This window comes from Gymnoscopelus braueri, assembly GCF_963280865.1.
Source record: "Gymnoscopelus braueri genome assembly, chromosome: 8".
In the NCBI taxonomy this organism is placed as follows: domain Eukaryota; kingdom Metazoa; phylum Chordata; class Actinopteri; order Myctophiformes; family Myctophidae; genus Gymnoscopelus; species Gymnoscopelus braueri.
In genome coordinates, this window is record NC_137609.1 from 41,751,688 (window position 1) to 41,771,953 (window position 20,266).

Genomic DNA, 20,266 nt, shown 5'->3' on the forward strand with positions numbered 1-20,266 from the left:
TCTTTTAGGTTTGTAGGTTTTTATAGTCATGTTGGTTTCATCATGTAATTTGAAAAGGCATTTGAACCATTTTTACAATTACAATTACAGAATGCGCCTAGAAATGTCAAATGGTGTGAAATATTGAATATTTTATCCACTTGAAGTAAATGAAAGTGTATTCTTTTTGGCAGTTTTTGTCTCACATAATGGTGAGAAAACATCTGATTTCTTAATAATCTTTGACAAATTTACCTATTATGTAAACATTTAGAAAAAATATACACTGCAATAGAGGATTGTTTTCCTGTATATTATCATAATCTTATGAAAAATACTGGTTACACCAATTGACACAATCCAGTTACACCACTTGACAATTTTGCTTCTACCGTCAAATCTTTGTTGTATAAAATGACACTGAAAATCAAGCATGAGTGTCAATAAGGTTAAATTAACTTTTTTAATTTCATCTGACAACAATTTGTGTGTACGAGTGGGTGAAGGAGAGAGAGGAGGGACCATGTAAGATTATTATTTTTGCGTATTTGCATGTGGGCCAAATGATATTTAAGAAACAAGACAATCTCTAATCCATGTAGGCCTACAGCTAGGGCCCTTGATAAAATGTTGATCCATACTGCATCCCCATAGACACTCAATATAATTTGTGCGCACGCATGTGTGTGTGTGTGTGTGTGTGTGTGTGTGTGTGTGTGTGTGTGTGTGTGTGTGTGTGTGTGTGTGTGTGTGTGTGTGTGTGTGTGTGTGTGTGTGTGTGTGTGTGTGTGTGTGTGTGTGTGTGTGTGTGTGTGTGTGTGTGTGTGTGTTATAATGGTGGGTGGGTAGGGTTAGGGTCATGTCACTGATAAGTTGTCTTATCAGCATGTCAACATCGTCATGATTGTACACAAGTGATTTAATTTAAAACTGATTCACATGTATACCGGACTCTGAAACACTGTCCCATGACCCAGTGGAGTGACTTGACATGACTCCTAACTACAATAATAGCTATATCATTTATATTTGCTCCCACAGTCGCTTCAGTTTTATAAAGGTCTCCTCAAGTTTCAAGTCCAACAGACCTATACAGTAAATACACCTGTTCTCTACAGAGAAAAGCTATTGAGACTTCAAATTCATCCATTCACCCGGGTAAGTAAGTCTTCTACATAGAAAACGCATATTTATTAAGTGTGGATTTTTCAGCGACAATTATTTCAGGGAGGGGAAGGATATGCAACACATGTCACATGGCTACATATAGCAAATCTTTGCATTACTCAGAGGTTGTTAGCTGGTTTCACAGATACAAATGTTGGGTTTAACATGAAGGCTGTGTCCAATATATCTATATAACAAAATATTCCTCTGTTGGGAAACTTGGGACCAATTTTTCGGTTCCTATCAATTCATCTCTAGGCACCATCTCAAGCTGCACCGGGGACAAATAATGGAGTTACATAATACTCATGCAAACAGCTGAATGTCACAGTCTTCAGTTTTGGTCAATTGCCAAATATGTAAACATCCACATTCTTAACAGCATGGCTGGCTACCCCATTATTTTGTTCACCAATGATCTTTGATCGCTACACTTTTTACTACGAGCACACTTATTCTCACCTTGGGCCTGCATCCATGGCACTGTAGGGAACTGGGCTAACCAGCCCCAGGTCCACTTAATTGGTAAATTCAATGCCATCAAAATATCTTTACCTTTTATTTGTTCAAAATGTAATATTCCAAGGGTTTAACATTCACATTCACATTCCTCCAATCTTTTTGATATTGTTTAAAATACAGGTACATGGCCATCAAATAATAAGGCTTTCTGAATCCAAATTGTATAGCTTTATAAAGTGCAGTATTTTCACAGCTTTTAGTCAAGGCTTTCCTATTGGTTTACAGAGCAGCAGTGTCAGAAGATACACACAAATGCATACACATTTCTTGTTGTTTTACCTTCTAAAACATTTTTATGCATTTATAGTATATTGATGTCATTGACCATCCTTGTGTGTTCTCAATTTTGCCCAAACCCCACAAAAATCTCTATTTCGACATTGTATTTGAAAAGGTGACTTTGAGAAAGCATAATACACTATCATCCCACATTCAGTCGAAATAAAGCCAAACTGGCAAAGCTGGCTTCCACTAAAGCCTAGTTTATGCTTCAGTGATAAATTGTTGTGACATCTACGTTCAACATCTATATTCAACTTGAATGATGTGTTTTAACAGGAAAAAGTGCTGACGTGGCTTGCGTGCTGCACATTGTGTCTTTATCTATCTGAGGTAACTTTATGCCTAATGCTATGCTCCGTAATACCCAAAATAGCCGATCTATTATGCCTAAGCTACAGATCGGCTATTGTTGGTCTGTGGCAGCGGCGTATGACAAAGCATAAATCGGGCTTTAGCCATCAGAGAAACGAGCTATCCTCTGTGGTTCTGTCCCACAAAACCCTGCATATTCTCCTGGGCCTGTGAGGACGGCCCGGCGGAGGGCTGCGGACCTGCTGCGACTGAGAGGCTTCCTGCTGGGCCATTGGATGCTCTGAGTGGCTTTTGTGTTCAAATGTTTCACACTGCTCTTTGTTTGAATCTCCGCCTATGGACATCAGGTGACCTTTAGAGCAGTCGTGGTTCTTGGGCTGTGAGCAGTCCTCATGGTCACTGTTCAAGCAGGGGTGGTCGCCATTGCTTTGAGCGTCTCGGTGGCTGTGGTTGAGAGCGATGTTCTCGTCACGAGGCTGAGACAGTTCAGCGAGACCACAGCTAGGCTGTGTGTGACCACTGGAGTCATCTGAAATAAGACTGTGGTTTTGCTGGTCGTGGTCAGATGAGATGGCGTGTTCGAGGTGTTGGTGATTGTAGCTCTTCCAGAAGGCCCTGCAGTGGTGCTCCAACTCAGACAGCACAGGCAGGCCAATGTCCATATGCATCAGTAGGTTCTCAAGCCACTCATCCAGTTTCACAAAGGATGGACTGAGGAGAGAGAGAGAGAGAGAGAGAGAGAGAGAGAGAGAGAGAGAGAGAGAGAGAGAGAGAGAGAGAGAGAGAGAGAGAGAGAGAGAGAGAGAGAGAGAGAGAGAGAGAGAGAGAGAGAGAGACACACACACACACAGAGAGCGAGAGCGAGAGACACACACACAGAGAGAGAGAGACAGAGAGAGAGAGAGAGAGAGACAGAGGGAGAGAGAAGCACATTTAAAATGTGATGGAAGATTCCCCATCAATACCACAGTCCACTTAGCGCAGTTATCTCCACGTATCTCCAACCTTTTAAATATATTTCAACACAACAAGAGAAATTATGTCATTACTGATTTAGGATAAGACCATTAAATCCTGATGAGGAAGCTACCATAACAAAACAGCAGAACGATATATAAGCACCCACGTACTGAGACGAATAATAGGCACAAACTAAAAAATCTGTGGTGTTGAGCAAAATAAATGCAACACCCAGTGAGCTTGTAGATCAGCTATTTTCACTCTTTTTGAACATTTGAAAGACTTTCTGAAAGATCTTCACCTACAGTACAGTAGATGACTTGCCCCAAAATATGGACACCGTGTTGAAAGTGTTTAAGTCTGTCTGTGGGTTTATACATATTTAACTAATGAAAAGAATTCACAAGAGCTTGTGACTAAATAATAACTACATTGGATCCATTGGATTACATTTCCTGAAATGTTACAGTTTTGGACATGCAAGCTTTCAGCCCAACAGCAACGATATCAAACTGGGGCCTGGGGGTCCCTGAAAAGAAAGATTTTGAGAATGACTGCATACCGTGTCTCTGCCTCCAGGTCACAGCATAGGGCAGCTAGGGGCAGGAAGGCAGTGGGGCAGTCTGGAGGGTGCAAGTGTTCCAGAAAACCAGCGACGTTCAGCCCGAAGTCTGAGGACCGAGGTAGGAAGTCAGGGTCTGCACTCACTCTGCCTATTATCTTGAGAGACACAGAGACATAGGCACAATGCAACAGTGAAAATATTCAACTTTAGTGATGTTTTTTATATTTTATATAATTATACACATATACACAGTGGAATAAGAGATGCTCAATTCTACTCAATTCTAGCAAATTGTTAAAAAAAATATTTAAAAAAACTTTTTATCTGTATCAGTAACAGAGCTTTTCTTTGAATCAGTTTGCATAGAGTATTGTTTTCTACAATTTTACAAATGTTATTTAGATAGCATAGACAGATGCTAGGTTTAATGTTGAACTGTTTAACTGCTCGGTTTAATGTTTACATCCCAGTTAGCACTGCCACTTAATTGTTGTTCTTTTTGTTCTTCTATTCATGTAACAATTTTTCCATTTCCCTGTCTTTTGATGATTGGCTTCATTACATTTACTCTGATCATGCAATTTGTAAGTCCCTCTGGATGAGAGCATCTGCTAAATGTCTAAATTGTAAATTGTTAGATGAAACATTGCCTCCAGAGGATGTCAAGTGGTCCTACCTCACACATCATGATGCCAAAGGAGAAGATGTCTACTCGTTCATCATAGCTTTTCCCTGGAGGTGCACAGAAGAGATGAAGGTAACTCATAAGGCCCTAGCATACGCTGCAAGTATTTTCCACTTTTCTACTTTTTTTTTAACTGGAGTGAAGCCATGCCACTCAACATAAATCATGAGCCAGATTCAAACTCAGAACTTCACAGTGATTCATCTTGATATTTATTACTGCTGAAAGGCTATTTTTGTGGAAGTGCTACAGTTCCCTCTAGTGGACGCTAATAATACTAATAATAATCACCATGGATCATCTCAGGGGCCATCCAGTAAGGGTTCCCCACCACGGTGTAGCGTTTCCTGCGGTCTGGTCTTCGGAGCTCTGACAGTCTCCCACTCCCTGTGGGGGGTCTCTGCAGAGTGGGGGTCCTACCCTGAAACCTCTCCTCCTTCACCAGCCTGGCCAGGCCAAAGTCTGCCACCACCACACTCTGGTTCTAAGACAGTAGGAAAATGGAAAGGAAATTGCTTTTACAGCTTCACATAGCAGATGGTTCCTCAGATGGCTCGGATGAGCGCTCGGTGGGGAGCTATTAGGGGTTAAGTGACTTGGGGAAAAGAAGTTTGACAAAAATTAAGTATTTTGTCAAACTTTTTTGCTGTTGTTGAAAATACTTAATTTTGTTATACAACAAGATATAAATAAACACTTAGTGCGGTACAGAGTCACTGCCCATCTTTCGCCGCAGGCTGAAAACCCACCTCTTCAGTAAACACTACCCTTCATCTTTGCCTGGCCTACTTGTTGTTAACTAGTTGTACGAACTCTTGTTTTATTGTTGTATTGTTTTATTGGATCTTGTTTAGTCGATACACTTATTTGTTTTAGCTCGTGCTCATTTGATTTTGCTATTTTGTCTCATCTGTTTAAGAAAGTAGGTAGCTGATATATTGCACTTTTACCTTAGCACTAGGTATACTCTTGGTTGCTTGTTTTTGCAGGAAATGCACTTAAGACTTCTGGTGATTAGTAGTTTCATTCCCTACCTATGTTGAATGCACTTATTGTAAGTCGCTTTGGATAAAAGCGTCTGCTAAATGACTGTAATGTAATGTAATGTGCGGTACATTACCTCTCTGACCAAACAGTTGTGCGAGTTCAGGTCACGGTGGATGACATTCATGGAGTGTAGATATGCCTGAGAAAGAAGGATGGAAAATGGTAAACGTAATATCCTGACCCCAAGTGAAGCATCATTTTAGCAATAGCCATAGAGTAATAGGTAGGAATGCCTCACCATTCCTGCTGCTATGTCTTTGGCAAAACTCACTCTCATGTTCCAGGGAAAATCACTGTCCTACAGATGAAGAGAATGTCATACCATATGGCTCAAAACACTACTGATAATACATGGATGAAGATTAAAACCAGCCTCACCATCTTTTGAATAGTCTCCCTGAGAGTTCCTCCTTGCACATATTCTGAGATGAAGTTTAGTCGCTTGTCTTTATAAAGGAGACCAATAAACCTGAGGACATTCGGGTGGTCCAGACAACGCATCATCTTCACCTGAACAAAGGTAGAGGAATCATACATCCATAGGCTACATACAGAACAAACATAGGCTACATACTGTATAGCTACAGAACATACATACATACATACATGGTGTGTGCGTGTGCGTGTGTGTGTGCGCGCACACGTGTGTGTGTGTGTGTGTGTGTGTGTGTGTGTGTGTGTGTGTGTGTGTGTGTGTGTGTGTGTGTGTGTGTGTGAGTGAGCGTGCACACAGTATAGATCATGGTACAGTAGAATAACTATCCATTATAAATAGTTAATGGATTATTCACTGTTAACAAGTTATTAATGACTTGCTAAATGTTAATAATTAGTTAATGATTTAAAACTATGCTTTCATGAACAAGCTGTTGGTAAACTCCCTGGACTAAAATCTCATCTCAGCAGCAGTATTAATTGACCTTTTACAAATCGGTTGATAATCATTAGTTAAAAATGTACTAATACAAAATAAATAACCTTTCTAAACATGAATAAATGGGGAATAGTTACAACTGTAGAATAAGCTAGATCCCCAAAAGGTCTGTAAACTATTGGCATGATCTTAACAAATATATTTACTAACCTTAACAGTATAATAAAGTATAACAGTATTCATTTGTGTTTACTTGTACAGTAATTAAAGCTGTCAGAAGTCCTATTAACTTAAAGGGGTAGTTCACCCCCAAAATGACTTTTTTTCTATTGATTACTCACCCCATGGAGCCTTGATTTCATGGATATTTTTTTGTTTTTGTCGCATTCCTTCCTTTATTATTTGATTATAATAAATTTAGCCCCATTGATTCCGGTAGGAGACACAAATGCATTTGTGTCTCCTACCGGAATCAATGGGGACAATTTTATTATAATCAAATTATTGGCTTAGGAATGTGACAAAAACAAAAAAATATCCATGAATTCAAGGCTCCATGGGGTGAGTAATCAATAGAAAAAAAAGTCTTTTTGGGGGTGAACTACCCCTTTAACAGAAGATAACAGAAGTCATTTTAACTATTTATGAGTTTGTTTTAAACAAATACACTATTAAGCAACATTTAACAAGTCATTAATAACTCATTAACTAACAGTTTGTGAATGATCCATTAACTATTTATAAGGGATAGTTATTCTAAAGCGTAGCCATATCCTGTTCCAGCAACATGAGAGTAATAAGCGACACAAATACAGTAATAGACATGAATTGTAGGCAAATGGAATAGTAACCATGTATTAGCCATTTATTTTTTGGTGAGGAAAGATTTAAATACATTCAGCCTGAAATGCGTTTGCCTATTAAATATGCTGAAATGCTGTGGGGCTGTTTACCATCTTGAGGTTTGACAGTTCCAAACCCCTCATCTTTTGTAGGTAACCTACCGAGTACCTACCTCCTTTAAGAAGGTCTTCTGTGTCTCCTCGTCAAAACGTATGAGCTCTTTCATCACCATCACCTCTCCAGTCTCTTGGTGTGTGACCTGAATAGAAGCAGCTATGTCACTGACAATATGCTGCATAATTATGTAAGCATATGCAGGTTAAGTCTAAATCACTGATAGTATTGTGGCCTGAAAATATTGTGGCCTGAAAACACTGAAGCGATGATGGATGTCAGGAAGTTATGCTTCATCTGTACTCCATCGTACAACTACCCTGCCCAGTTGTAGATAAACATCCAACAGTCAAGTATATTATGTATACTAGAAAAAGTGCTCCTCGGAGCACAGGTCTCCGCCAGGTTAGGTACGTTATTGTGGCCTCCTGGTGGTGCTATAATAGGCCAATGTGAAAAGGGTGCCATTTCTTCTTAGGCCTTTCACGGCAATCGGATACTGCATTCATGATTTGAGGCATTTTGTGCCAAAAATGTGTTTTGCTAAATTAGACCTGCTGGTGGCGCTATAACAGGCCAATGTGAAAAGGGTGGCATTTCTTCCTCGGCCTAGTGGGAATGTGTGTGTGAAATTTCACGGAAATCGCAAGCTGGGTTCATGATTGTTTTTGATTCATTAATTGATTGATTGAATACTTCATTAGCAGGACTGTTAACAGTACAGGTGGTACGGTCAAAGGTTATGCTAAAAGGATAAAAGTAACACAAAAATCCCCAGAGGCTTGTTTCCATTGTGGGCCATAAAGTTACCAGAATAAGTTACTTTTGGGTCTTAAAGCAAGGTCGAGGTCACACAATTATAGCAGTGCCAGCAGTACCTTGATAGCCTGTCCGAAGAAGCCCTTGCCGAGCACCTCGCCGTGGATGAGGTCTGAGGATCTGAAGATGCGGTGGCTCCTGTCTCCAGTGTCCGCGCGCAAAGATTCTGAGCGCACCATGTCCCGACGTTGGGACAGAAGGGGCATGGCACCAGGCCAGAGGGGACACTTGTCTATACTACAGCTACGCCTGACAGAGAGACCAGAAACACAAATTAAGTGAGTCTATTGACTCACAGTGACAAGCACACAATATTTTCACGGTGAAACCATTGGTTATGCAAGTCTTTTGATGTGTTAAATTTAAAGCTGCAATATATTATATATTTATGCCACGATATAAGTAGCAGAACTGTACTGATTAGAGGCCTGCCCTTCTGTTGAAATATTTAGATCTTGTGGTCAGGTACTGTAGGGCCACTACTGTTTGACAAGAGGTATTGCATGAAAGTCAAATGGAAAAAACTTGCCGTCCCATATTACATGCACTCTGTGATAGCTCAATAGTAAAATGTTTGTCACTTGCATGGGAGACCCAGGTTTGAAGGACTTGAAAGTTACAGATTGCAGCTTTAAAGTTCTGTGCACAAGGACAACAAATGTTTTTATTTATTTACCATATAGGAAAGAAAACGTTGTGGTCACCTTGTGTGTGTGGAAGCAACGATACAGAAGAAGATACAAATTGTGTGTGTGTGTGCGTGTGCGTGTGCGTGTGCGCGTGCGTGTGCGTGTGCGTGTGCGCGTGCGCGTGCGTGTGGAAAAAGTAACACATGAAAGAGTCCGAAATCTTACAGGATATGTCTTGAACGCCTCTCCATTGTTCCTTGATGCTGAGGTGATACGGGGGCAGGCGTCCTGATTGGCTTGTCCATTGCCTCACCAGGACTCGGCTCCTCCTCCACGCTGGGGAGTTTGGGGGTTCCGCCGAGGCTGCCATGGACCCGGGGGTCAGGGCGGGTGGCGTCGGTGTCCTGGGGACAGCTGGCGGAGCTGCTGGCTTCTACAGCGGGCTGGGGGTTGTGCTCTATTGTCAGCTGCAGTGGTCTGTTCGTGTCCTGGATCACACTCTTTATCTGGAAGTGAACGGACAGCGGTCGCAGACCAATGGTTGTCAAAGCCCATGCTGGGGATTTTTTTTAGCACTTCTATGTAGTCCTCTATTCTAAAGTTCAGTGGTGCAAAGTAACTAAGTACATTTACTCAAGTACTGTACTTGAGTACAATTTTGAGGTACTTTTACTTTCCTGGACTATTTCCAATTGTCTATACTTTTACTTCTACTCCACTACATCTCAGAGGCAAATATTGTACTTTTACTCCACTACAATTATTTGAAAACTTTAGTCACTAGTTACTTTTCAGATATAAAGTATTACATTATAAAAAATACATTAACCACTTTCGCCCTATTTTATACCTAGGCTATTTGAAAATAGCAGTTATCTACGAGCTTGTAGATCTGCTATTTTCAAACATTTTAGTACGTTTAATTTTGGTACTTTAAGTACATTTTGATACCAATACTTTGGTACTTTCACTCAAGTAAATTCTTACTTGTAACAGTAATAAGTAACTTTTACTTGTAACAGAGTACTTCTACATTAGAGTATTGATACTTTTACTTAAGTAAAACATTTGAGTACTTTTTCCACCACTGCTAAAGTTCAATCAGTGCAATATCAATGCAATATCCCAATTTATTGCAGGGATATTGCATTGCATTTGGTGGAGTGGCTCTGCTCCCGTGATTCTCCAGAATAACCTGCGTAAGCATGACACAGACCCTGTGATCACAAACCCCCCGAAGCAGATATACACAGTTCTTACATTGTCAACATAAAAAACCCTCATATGACAGAACATAAAGATACACAGAACTGTAAAAGATCCGATACTACATATATGAACCCATATTGAATTACATGCTGACATAGTGAAGACATGAATGCTATTACAGGAGGAGGCTGTGAAGTTCAAGGGATTTTGATCACTGACGAGATGACATTGTGGTAGCAGCGAGAGATGTCGAGCATGTGAATGCTCGACATCTCTCGCTCGACATCTCTCGCATGTAAAAAGAGTGCTTCAATAGTGCTAAGACTGCTTCAATAGACCGCGTAGATGAACCATTAGGATCATGGCCATATGTGATTGGAGGGTGTATGAGCGCGCGATCAGCTTGACCGGTCTGCCTGAACTAAAGTATACCAAAAGCACATGATGATAATAGAATATTTTGGTATACAGTAACTGTGAGTCACCGTAGTAGTAATCTCTCAAGACAGATTCAGAGCTCCGCATCTTTGCCGATGGGTTCCCAGATTGCCGTAGTAGTAATCAGTTAATGCATGTTTAATCAAATCACATCCTGGGTTCCAATCTGATTCATGACCGTTTATCCTCCATGTTATTCTCTTTCTCATGTCTCTCACCACTGTACTACACAATAAAATCCTCAGTGTTAATTCAACACACCGGTAACAGGATATTGTTGTGTACCTAACAGAGTCTTGTTCATGGATTTTAGGCTACAGTACCTCGTCTGGGGAGACATTGCGGAGCGGGATGCCGTTGACCTCCAGCACACGGTCACCGGTGTGGATGGAGTTCAGCAGGTCGGTGCCGAGAACGGTTGGGTCCAGGCTGAGGAAGTGTAAACAGGGTGGCAGGGACAGAGGTGAAGAGGGACAATAGAGGAAAGAGGAGAGGAGAGGCCAAAGCAGTAAGCGTACAGTAGGTTTGTTAGCGGCTGTTGTTGCTGCTGTTCTAGCAGCTAGATGTCACCAGATGTATTGGTAGGCAGAGATCTCTGAACCACAATTCACAATTTCACGAGGGACTTTAATTTTCCTTACACATTATACTGTATCTATTTTATATACGTATGTCATATGAGAATATGCTTCCTATCTTGCGGTTTCTTGACAAAAAGCGATGTTATCTACATTCCCTTTAAGGTTTGACACATGAAGTCTGCATTCAGACAAATAAAGCACATGCAGAGAACTCACTCTGTCACGGTGACCAGAGGCCATTTCTCCTGGCTGAGCTCCGTGGCCACACTCAGCCCTCGTCTGCCATCAGCACGGGGAGGGAGTGACACTAGCGCCACCAAGTGGGGACTCCTGGTCAGTGGCGATGCTGTCTCGCTCGCAGAAGATGCTATGCCCTTGCAGAAACAGTGGCCACTGCATGGCAGACAGACAAGTAGAGGCAGTTTACCATCTCCATTTCTCTCGTACTTTAGCCTCTGAAGTATACTGTACACAGCAAAATCCTCAATGTTTACTTTAACTCTGAGAGTGTAAAAATGGACACTATATTTTACAATTTATGCTACTAGGTGATATTGTGGACATGGGATGTCGTTGTGTGGATAGACACGTCTCTCCTACATTTGACCCATCATCCTACACAGATAAATCCTCAGAATTAATTTATTTTCAAGTATCTCTGTGGGCTCTCCCCCCCCCCCCCCCCATGAATGACTCAATTTTTACATTGTCAGTTAAAGTAACACTATAACATTGACGCTGCAGCAGCAACACTTGCAGGTTGATCAAGGATGCCTGTCAGCAGGGGTGTTGAACTATGAGGAATAGGGTGTGTCAGATAATTCCAAGTGTATTGGAGGAGGAACGTGGTTTCTTTACCATCCCAAGGACCGACCAGTTCAAAGACCAACCAGTAGGGGTCAGCAGTGACAAAATTACAAAAGTGCGTGTGTGTATGTGTATGAGCACATCATACAACATAAAATAGAACAACGAACACTGAGGTTATACTGACCAGTAGAGCTCAGAGTGCTGTACCAGCGTGTAGGTTTCTCCATCTCCAATGAACATTTCACAATTCTTACATGTGAAACACTCAGGGTGGAACTTCTGCTCTCCAGCAACCTACACACAATGAACACACAGACAGGAAGGATGACATAACACAAGGAAAGAGCAGGGAGAGAGATTGGGCTTTCAGTTTCTATACATGTGACATTTGATGAGGATAACAATTCTGACAAACAATTTTTCTTTTCATTTATATGCTTTTGGAATGTGGACCATGAGAAGAAATATGGAAGACAGAGAAAGGAGTAAAAATATAGAAGGTTAAATCGCATACTGCTACAGTCAAAATCCAGTCAAAATCCAAAACACAATCTTAATTACATAGTACCTAACATAAAGATCCAACAACTGAGAAATTAAGAAATGCAGACAACAGATGTGTCTTTGTTTTTTTCAGTAGTCTGTGAAAATATATCATATCATTATACAGCCAGATGAGGCAATTAGGTTGCAGGTGTAGCCTTACTCCAGACCATAGACTCCGCCCACTCACTGTGTGGAAGCTTTATTCACCTGTTTCCTAGGCTTTTCACTTCCTGTGTGTTTTCCACTTCCTGTCGATTTGATCCAATGAAATCCAATGAAACTGGTCAGATGACTAATGATATCCAATGAAATCCGACAGGAAGTGGAAAACACACAGCCTAGGAAACAGCTTCAGTCAGATAATCAGGATATTGCAGGTGAGTTCAATCAAACACAGCCAATCACAATTAATCCACTAGAAAAGAGGGGAAATGGAAGGGAGTAGGCAAGGATAACAATCATACATCACTCCCGAAAAAGGAAGAAAGCAACAGTATACATTTACAGTACCAACAATGCCCATTGGGAACACGTTCTAGCCAATTACAGCGGTCCTTTCCAGGACTTGGCAGAATCGAGATGCATATTATATAACGTAACGAGAAAGTTAATGATATGACATCGCAATAAATTAAGATGAAAAACAAGCAAACAAACAAACAAAAAAAATCCCCATTTGACCTCTCGCTAATCCTCTATTAAGAGCAACTTAGATTTCAGACTTTGCTTTCAAAAAGCAAAGACTGTGAGACAAATGTGTCTCAATATTGCTACATACTGTAGAATAAACAGACTCATCAGACTGCCCTCTTTCTGAGAAATATAATTTTCCTTAGAACTTCCTCAGAGAAAAATAGATGAAAGCAACAACGAAGCCAAAGAAAATAGGGCAGGCTTGGCCTGATTTGCAAAAATGCAAATCAGACTTTGAATTTATGCAAGTTCTTTGTGTAAATTAAAGGCTTCAAGGCCTGATACTGTCAGGTTGTTTCCACATGGGATATCCTCCAATTTAACAGTTAAGAGATAAAAATAAAAAAAACACATCATTTATTGTCACATTGAGGAAGCAAAGAGGAAGGAAGCTTCTGAACATACTGTAGTAGTTGGCTTTAGTTTACATATTGTAATAGATTCACTAATTACAAGGCTTGAGCTTGTAGAGTGAGGTCCAGTTCATACTGTATACGCTGTAAACTCTATGGTTAATTTGTACTTGAGCTAAAGTACCGGAGTATTTGCTTTATTAAGTACATTTATTTTGTATTATTATTGCATTGTTGTATTGAAATGTAAAATTTGGACATCAATGTGTAATCAATTTGCTACTATTTGAGTATACCTGTATAACCTAACCATTTAGGGCAGCGAAACTTACTGACAGTTAAGAACCAAATGGACCTTCATGGGGCTGTAACTCTGAGAGTGTACAAATGGAACCAAATGGCGCCTTACTGGTCCATTTGGTTCCATTTTGTAAACTCTCAGAGTTATGGGGGTCCGTTGCCATATCCCTGTAACAAACTAAGGGTCCTTGAAATGAAACACTTTGAGAACCACTGGTTTAGGGGCCAGCAACAGGATTTCAGCCTGTCACCCTTATACTTTGTACAGGTACAGTCTGTTCTGTTAGGACTGATTTACAGTGAATAGTGTACAGGTCAAAATGAGGCCAGTACAGGAGAAATGGGCCAGGAAATTAGTGTTTGCTTTTACTTGAGTATTATTGCTTACACCCTGCACAATACAAAATCCCTGGTAAGAATGATACACTTATATAATGTAAAATGTTGTAAATGTAAGGCTGATGTAGCGTATCATATTTCATAGTAACATATTGCATTATACAATATTACAGTTATTACAATTGTACGTTTGGTGGAGTGTCACCCATTCTGTAGCTCTAATGGTGGTAATATGGTGACTCAGATCATTTCTCTGTTGATGTTTTGACATACCCTTTACACACACTCTTGTCATACACAGAAGCTAGCAACAACCGACGATGATGGCATCTCCACCCCAAACACACCCACAACACCCCCCCCCCACACACACACACACACACACACACACACACACACACACACACACACACACACACACACACACACACACACACACACACATACACTCTAACACACATTTCGAGACATTCAGACACTCAGGACACAGTAATCTGCTTTTCTTTGTCTATTATGACTTAATATGCATTGGTAGCACCCACAAGTTCAACTGTGTTTCCAGGTCAGAGTTAAGAGTCTATATTTAGTGCAGCGTGCTGTAATATTGTGTGATGTGAGTGTTTCGCTCAAAAAGTCCACAACTCTGGACTGTTGGAATGTATTATGACGGTGGGTCTCAAAGTGGGGTCCGAGGACCCTAGGGGTCCTTGAGGGGGTTCGAGGGGTTCCCCCAGCAAAAAGTGTTAATATAGTACCAAAATCAGTTCAACCACTTTATAAACGTATATACATCAGCTATTTGAATCTGATATAAAAAAAAATAAAAAAAACATTATGGGGGTCCCTGGCACAAAGATTTTCAGGTGGGGGTCCTTGACATGAAAAAGTTTTATAACTATTATGACAAAGAGGCAGCTCTCCCAGACCCACGATCCATGAAATGTTTTCTGTTTAAACATTCTTTCCCATTTTGCATAATATCTTTGAGGTATTTGTATTTATTCATTAGGTAGTACTGGCATACTGGAGGACAGAGAAAGGGGGTTTCATGCAACAGTTATCATAATTTTTTGTAAATGGTTAAAGTATTTTTAACCACACTATATACTTCTTGATTTGAAAAACTGTGTGTTTTGTTTTTGTTTAAAAATAAAAATAAATAGGGATGCCAGGGTTAATGTGGTTAACATAGATGGTTAATTAAATTGTTAAATTGTGATGGGGGGCATGGATTCCTCCCCACCCCCTCAGCATATCCGTTTAGTTGTTACAATAAATGATGAAAAGGTTACCATGACAAGTCCTGTAGTGATGGCTTCCTTACAGCCGTGGCACTGCTCTCCATAGCGGGCCCAGTAATGCTTCTTACAGAAGAGCTGACCATCTCTCTCATAGTACCAGTGAGACAGGATGCAGCCACACTCACAACACCTGACGGAAACACATGGGGTGCAGAGGATATGCATGAGAGAGGACACATACAGTGAGACAAGATACAGTACGATTTCATTGATCCCTGTGGTGTAATTACCGTACAGTAGTGAGCACAGGATATACACTTTTTAAAGAAATGTATATGCAGAATTAGGAAGGAAATAGGTAAACGCGTCGTGGAAGGAACCTTGGGATAGCAAGAGGAGGGAAAGAAAGCGGTGAGGAACGAAGGGGATGGGAGTAGAAATTAAAGGAAGCTTTATATGAAGCCCATGTCTATGCATTCTAAACATACATTATAATGTGCTGTATTATTGTTGTTTTAAGCACTCATAAATAATGCTCCATAATTATAATCATAATACATATAATATGTACATATAATTATGATTACTTATAAGGTTAAGTATAAATGCATCATAATCTGCATACTGTAGTATCTCTGTATTGGTTACAAGGTGGTCTTTGTTAACTTTTGTGTGCTAACCATAAGAGTAAAACATTTTTTTTCTACGGCTCTTCGGACATTGTAGCAGCATTGGCAACAGTAATAAAAAAAGTACCAACCATATATGCACACTAATAATTTTGAACAGTTTTGACCATTAATTACAGTAATAAGCACTCATAATCAAAACGTCATTAAAAAAAATTGTGCATGTCAGTGTGCAGGTTCTAAAATGTTTCTATATGAGAGATATGTACTCATAATGCTTTATAACAATGATCAACATTTGATTATATAATATCTTATAAGATCAAGTATCATAATACTTCATAATTGCTGGTCACTCACTGACCTTTGTTTTTGGCCAGGATCATAATGTATTGTAATTCTCATAGTTTTAATATACTCTATAAATGTATCGCCCATTATTATAGTGTGATTATAATACCAGACATTTAAAACAAGAGGGCAAGATCAGTGCAATCAATGATGGAACATATAAGAACAGTGAGGAAGGTGGGCACCCGTTAGGCCTAATAAATGGACTCCCTCCTTCCCAGTCCCCAAACAGCCAGGCCACACAAGTCAAGGATTTATTTTATATTTAAGATAAAAACATGTGAACATTAACTGGGACCATAATCTCCTAAACACAAAACAAAAATCCTATTCTTACCTAAATAAGAGTAATCAAAAATGCCAAAAACACACACACCAATAAGGGGGAAGGACAGGCAGAGGGAAACAGCACACAGCACAGTAGGCCTACCAGAAAATAAACATTATGGCCCTAGGGTCATAACAATGGGACTGGGACACCTCTGGCTCCAACGGACCACAGATAATCGCTTTCACTTCCTGTTTCGGTTGCTTTAGATGACAGCATCAAGTTGTCATTTCAAAACTATCCATTTGTGTCTGAACTACAGCATCCAAACATAAATAACAGAAGTGATTTTTAGACAAACAGAAACTGTTTTAAAGGGTCCTGAATTCACGCTCAATAATTCGGGTAGTGTGTGACTATTTAACCACTTAAACCTTATACACTTCGTTGACTGATGTCCCCTATAGGGGTCTATACTTGGCCCCTTCCTTTTCCCCTCTACTCTAACTCTTTGCCGAAAACAGCCGATCGACAAGTTCACAACGCGTCACAGTGCGACACGTTTGAAGATCTGCTATTTTCTCTGAATGTTTGACCCAGAATAGGGGCACTAAGTTTCATTTAGTTAATTACCACAGCCCGTAAACCACCAGAATATTCCCAAAGGAAATCCAGTTATGCTCCAAACATTCTCATGATGCATGTCAAAATAAGCCTCTTCTCTATGTTTTTCATGTCCTACTTACAGTGTGTTTGTTGGTTAGGCACTACCAGTGACATATTAGTAGTTATTATGACTATGTAAAAACACTGTGACTTGTCTCACATGGTGATAACCTATTGTTCCATGCCCTTGCTGGATCTGTAGGATTGAATCCCACCAGAACCTGTGACCAAACAGTATGACTTAATAGAAAAGTCAGCGCCAAGGGAACAGTCCGCTCCCTTCATGAACATTGGCCCTGGAGGGAACAATATGAACTCCAAGCATAATGACAGTGGTCTCATTAACTACAGTACAACACAGGGCATTCATGTTCAGCCTTCTAGAACAGCAAACACAAGCCCCTTGCTTGAAAACTTTCCAAGTACAAAAAAACATTACATGGCTAAAAACTGAATACTGTTGAACAAAAGCCACATATTGCACAGTTTTCTTATCTTTCCAACACTACCGCCTGGAGTGGGAGTGGGAGTGAACTTCCTGGACAGAGTAAAGGTCCATGCTTCCTTTCGCCCAGACTGTTAAGGCTATGTTACGCTCACAATGGAGAATGAAAAACTTTGCCCAACAATTGAAAATGCATGTCAGGAGAGGAAGAGATGGAGACACATATTTCCTCTCACATAAGATCTGACAACCAAATATCATTCACTATAATATATAGGCCTATATAATAACTTGCTAAAATAAACATGTTAACTGGGGGTTTATTAATGACAGATAGGATGCATCAATTGGTGTCTTCCTTTTAAACGCTAATGTTTAAAGTGAAAGTATTTTTCTTAATCTAATAACCCTTTCAAAACGGACCTAGGAAAGAGCCCTGTTTGCTGTTGCTGTGAATGGGTCCACAACATCCGACACGATCAGCTTATCACTGTCCAGCAGGTTGATCTCCAGTGTAGAAAAACAAATAAAATCCGCACACCAGTAATAGTGTCAACAGTGTAAACAACTTTGAAACATCCACTTTCAGTGACATCAAAACACTGCAACCCTACTCTGCTTTGACATATCTACAGTCCAGAAGTAAAGTTACGGATTAGGGTTTTGAGTGAATGGCGACGACATTTATCCAGGACAACAGTATGGTGTGAAGCATGGTGTGACTGGGTATGTTGAATATGTCAATCCTGGGATTTTGGTGTTAAAGGGGTAAAAGAGACAAGGAACTCTAGTGGAACTGTATTTCTATTGCGGTATTCAGTGAGATTCATGTTTTAGTGTGAGCATCCCAAAAGAATGACAAAGTAGAACCTTGTTGCTTACCAGACAGATGTGTCCTAAGACATTTATTTACCAGAGCTAACAGATCTGTTTCTTATTTGCTGGGAAAAGAAAAGGGATGCGTGGAGGGAAAAAAAGCATTGTCTGGGGTCAGCTAGCACGTTTATTTCTGTCCTCCTGTGTGTTTTTCTTTTGTTTTTGCCTTTGGCGACGGATGTGGGACATAATCAGCCTCTGCCACATCTGCCATTAGTCTGAAACATCTGGACTCAGACTCAACACCAGAATCCATCCAGGCATGAAATAAAGAAATGTAACCTCATGTTTTCTGATTCAAGTTTGACTCACATCATTAATCTTCTTGAACTCTATGTTTAAATATTCCTGTGAATTTGACTTGGCTCTCTTCTGGCTATGAAGTGTCATCTCTGTCCTTGCACCCTGCTCCTGTGGCCCTGTGCCCCAGACACAATAGACACAACCCAAGGTTGGGGAAAACAAATATTTGAAAAAAGAAAACCCTTGCTAATGATGTCATAATGCACTGTAGGTCAAATGTCATGTCCCGGTGACGCATTATCCTCTGGTTGCCTCCCTGTTATCTCCCTGCCGGACTTCCTTTAAAAAACATCTGTCATATACTAGCCACTGAGTAACATGAATATTACTGACCCAAAACCTTTATGGTACAACAAAAAGAGTATAGACAATTTTTAAAAAGGTACATGCTTACATTGGATCTGGAAGAAAATAGAAAATAGAGTCACATGACTTGATTCTAATAAGACTTGAGTAACTCAAATCAAGATTTTTTTTTTGAGATATGCACACAATCTGATTCTCTCTCTATCTATCTCTCTCCATCTCTCACTCTCTAACACACACACACACACACACACACACACACACACACACACACACACACACACACACACACACACACACACACACACACACACACACTACAAAGTCAATGCCGGTGGATCGTACCTCCCTTTCATTCCTCGGCGGAATCTCTGGTCCCGTCGTGACATTTGGACCCGTTCTGTTCTCTTCACTTCAAACAGGGCAGCTGTCACTCACTCCCTCTCCCAGGTCAGGTCAGGTCGGGACGGATTTAGCAGAAAGTCCTACAGCAATAAATAGCAGAGCTTGCCACTCTCACGCGTGTTTGTTTGGATCTCCTATCACACACATGCAATGACCTCCTGTGTGGTTTTTCTCCATGTGCTCATACTATGCTGTCTGGGCAGATGAAGTCTGGCTGTATGGGAGACACTCTTCCACCACTCACTGACAGCAAGTCTCCCTCTACTGGTCACCGACAGCCAGCCAGTGCCCTTCTGCTAGTCACTGATTAATCTCTCAAGAACAGATTCTGCTGAGGGCGCTGTTTTTCCTTTTTATTTGGCTTTGGGTTCCCAGATTGGTCACTGATAGACAGCCACTGTCAGCCAGCGTCCATCTGCATGTCTCCTGCTGGTAACAGCCAGCTAGTTTCCCTCTGTTGGTCACCTTCTGGTCACTGACAGCCAACCATTCAACCTCTGCTAGTCAACACTAAACAAACCAAGCCACGGATAGAAACCCCCCCCCCCCCCGCCCCCCCTCCCACCACCCTAGTTCTCCTGTAACATTTTGGTTTATAGACCCTCCAAGTGCCAGATAGAGTTACACTCCTCCCTCACCTGATTCAAAGCGGAGCAGAGAACTATGCTTGCGCATGTTATCTGCAAAGGCATGGCACATATGTTCACTG

General features: G+C 40.7%; 1 protein-coding gene across 1 annotated transcript; it reads right to left on the reverse strand.

Annotated features, from left to right (window-relative positions):
- Positions 1–1,400: 1,400 nt before the first annotated feature.
- LOC308091177 (LIM domain kinase 1-like) lies at positions 1,401–19,799 on the reverse strand. Its single transcript, XM_080436600.1, has 15 exons — positions 19,498–19,799; positions 15,360–15,498; positions 12,021–12,130; positions 11,243–11,419; positions 10,769–10,874; positions 9,024–9,304; positions 8,229–8,418; positions 7,409–7,495; positions 5,898–6,029; positions 5,758–5,817; positions 5,593–5,658; positions 4,764–4,956; positions 4,464–4,519; positions 3,785–3,942; positions 1,401–2,973 (listed from the first exon to the last, which is right to left on the reverse strand). The coding sequence occupies exons 1-15, from the start codon at positions 19,539–19,541 to the stop codon at positions 2,409–2,411; spliced, it is 2,364 nt and encodes a 787-aa protein (XP_080292726.1). The 5' UTR covers positions 19,542–19,799; the 3' UTR covers positions 1,401–2,408.
- Positions 19,800–20,266: the final 467 nt, after the last annotated feature.

Coding starts and splice junctions, on each gene's coding strand:
- LOC308091177 (XM_080436600.1), bottom strand. CDS start 19,541: ATGTCACGACGGGACCAGAGATTCCGCCGAGGAATGAAAGGGAG. Junction 6,030..7,408: donor AGAAGACCTTCTTAAAGGAG/GTAGGTACTCGG, acceptor ACCTTTGTTCAG/GTGAAGATGATGCGTTGTCT. Junction 4,520..4,763: donor GGCCCCTGAGATGATCCATG/GTGATTATTATT, acceptor GTGCACCTCCAG/GGAAAAGCTATGATGAACGA.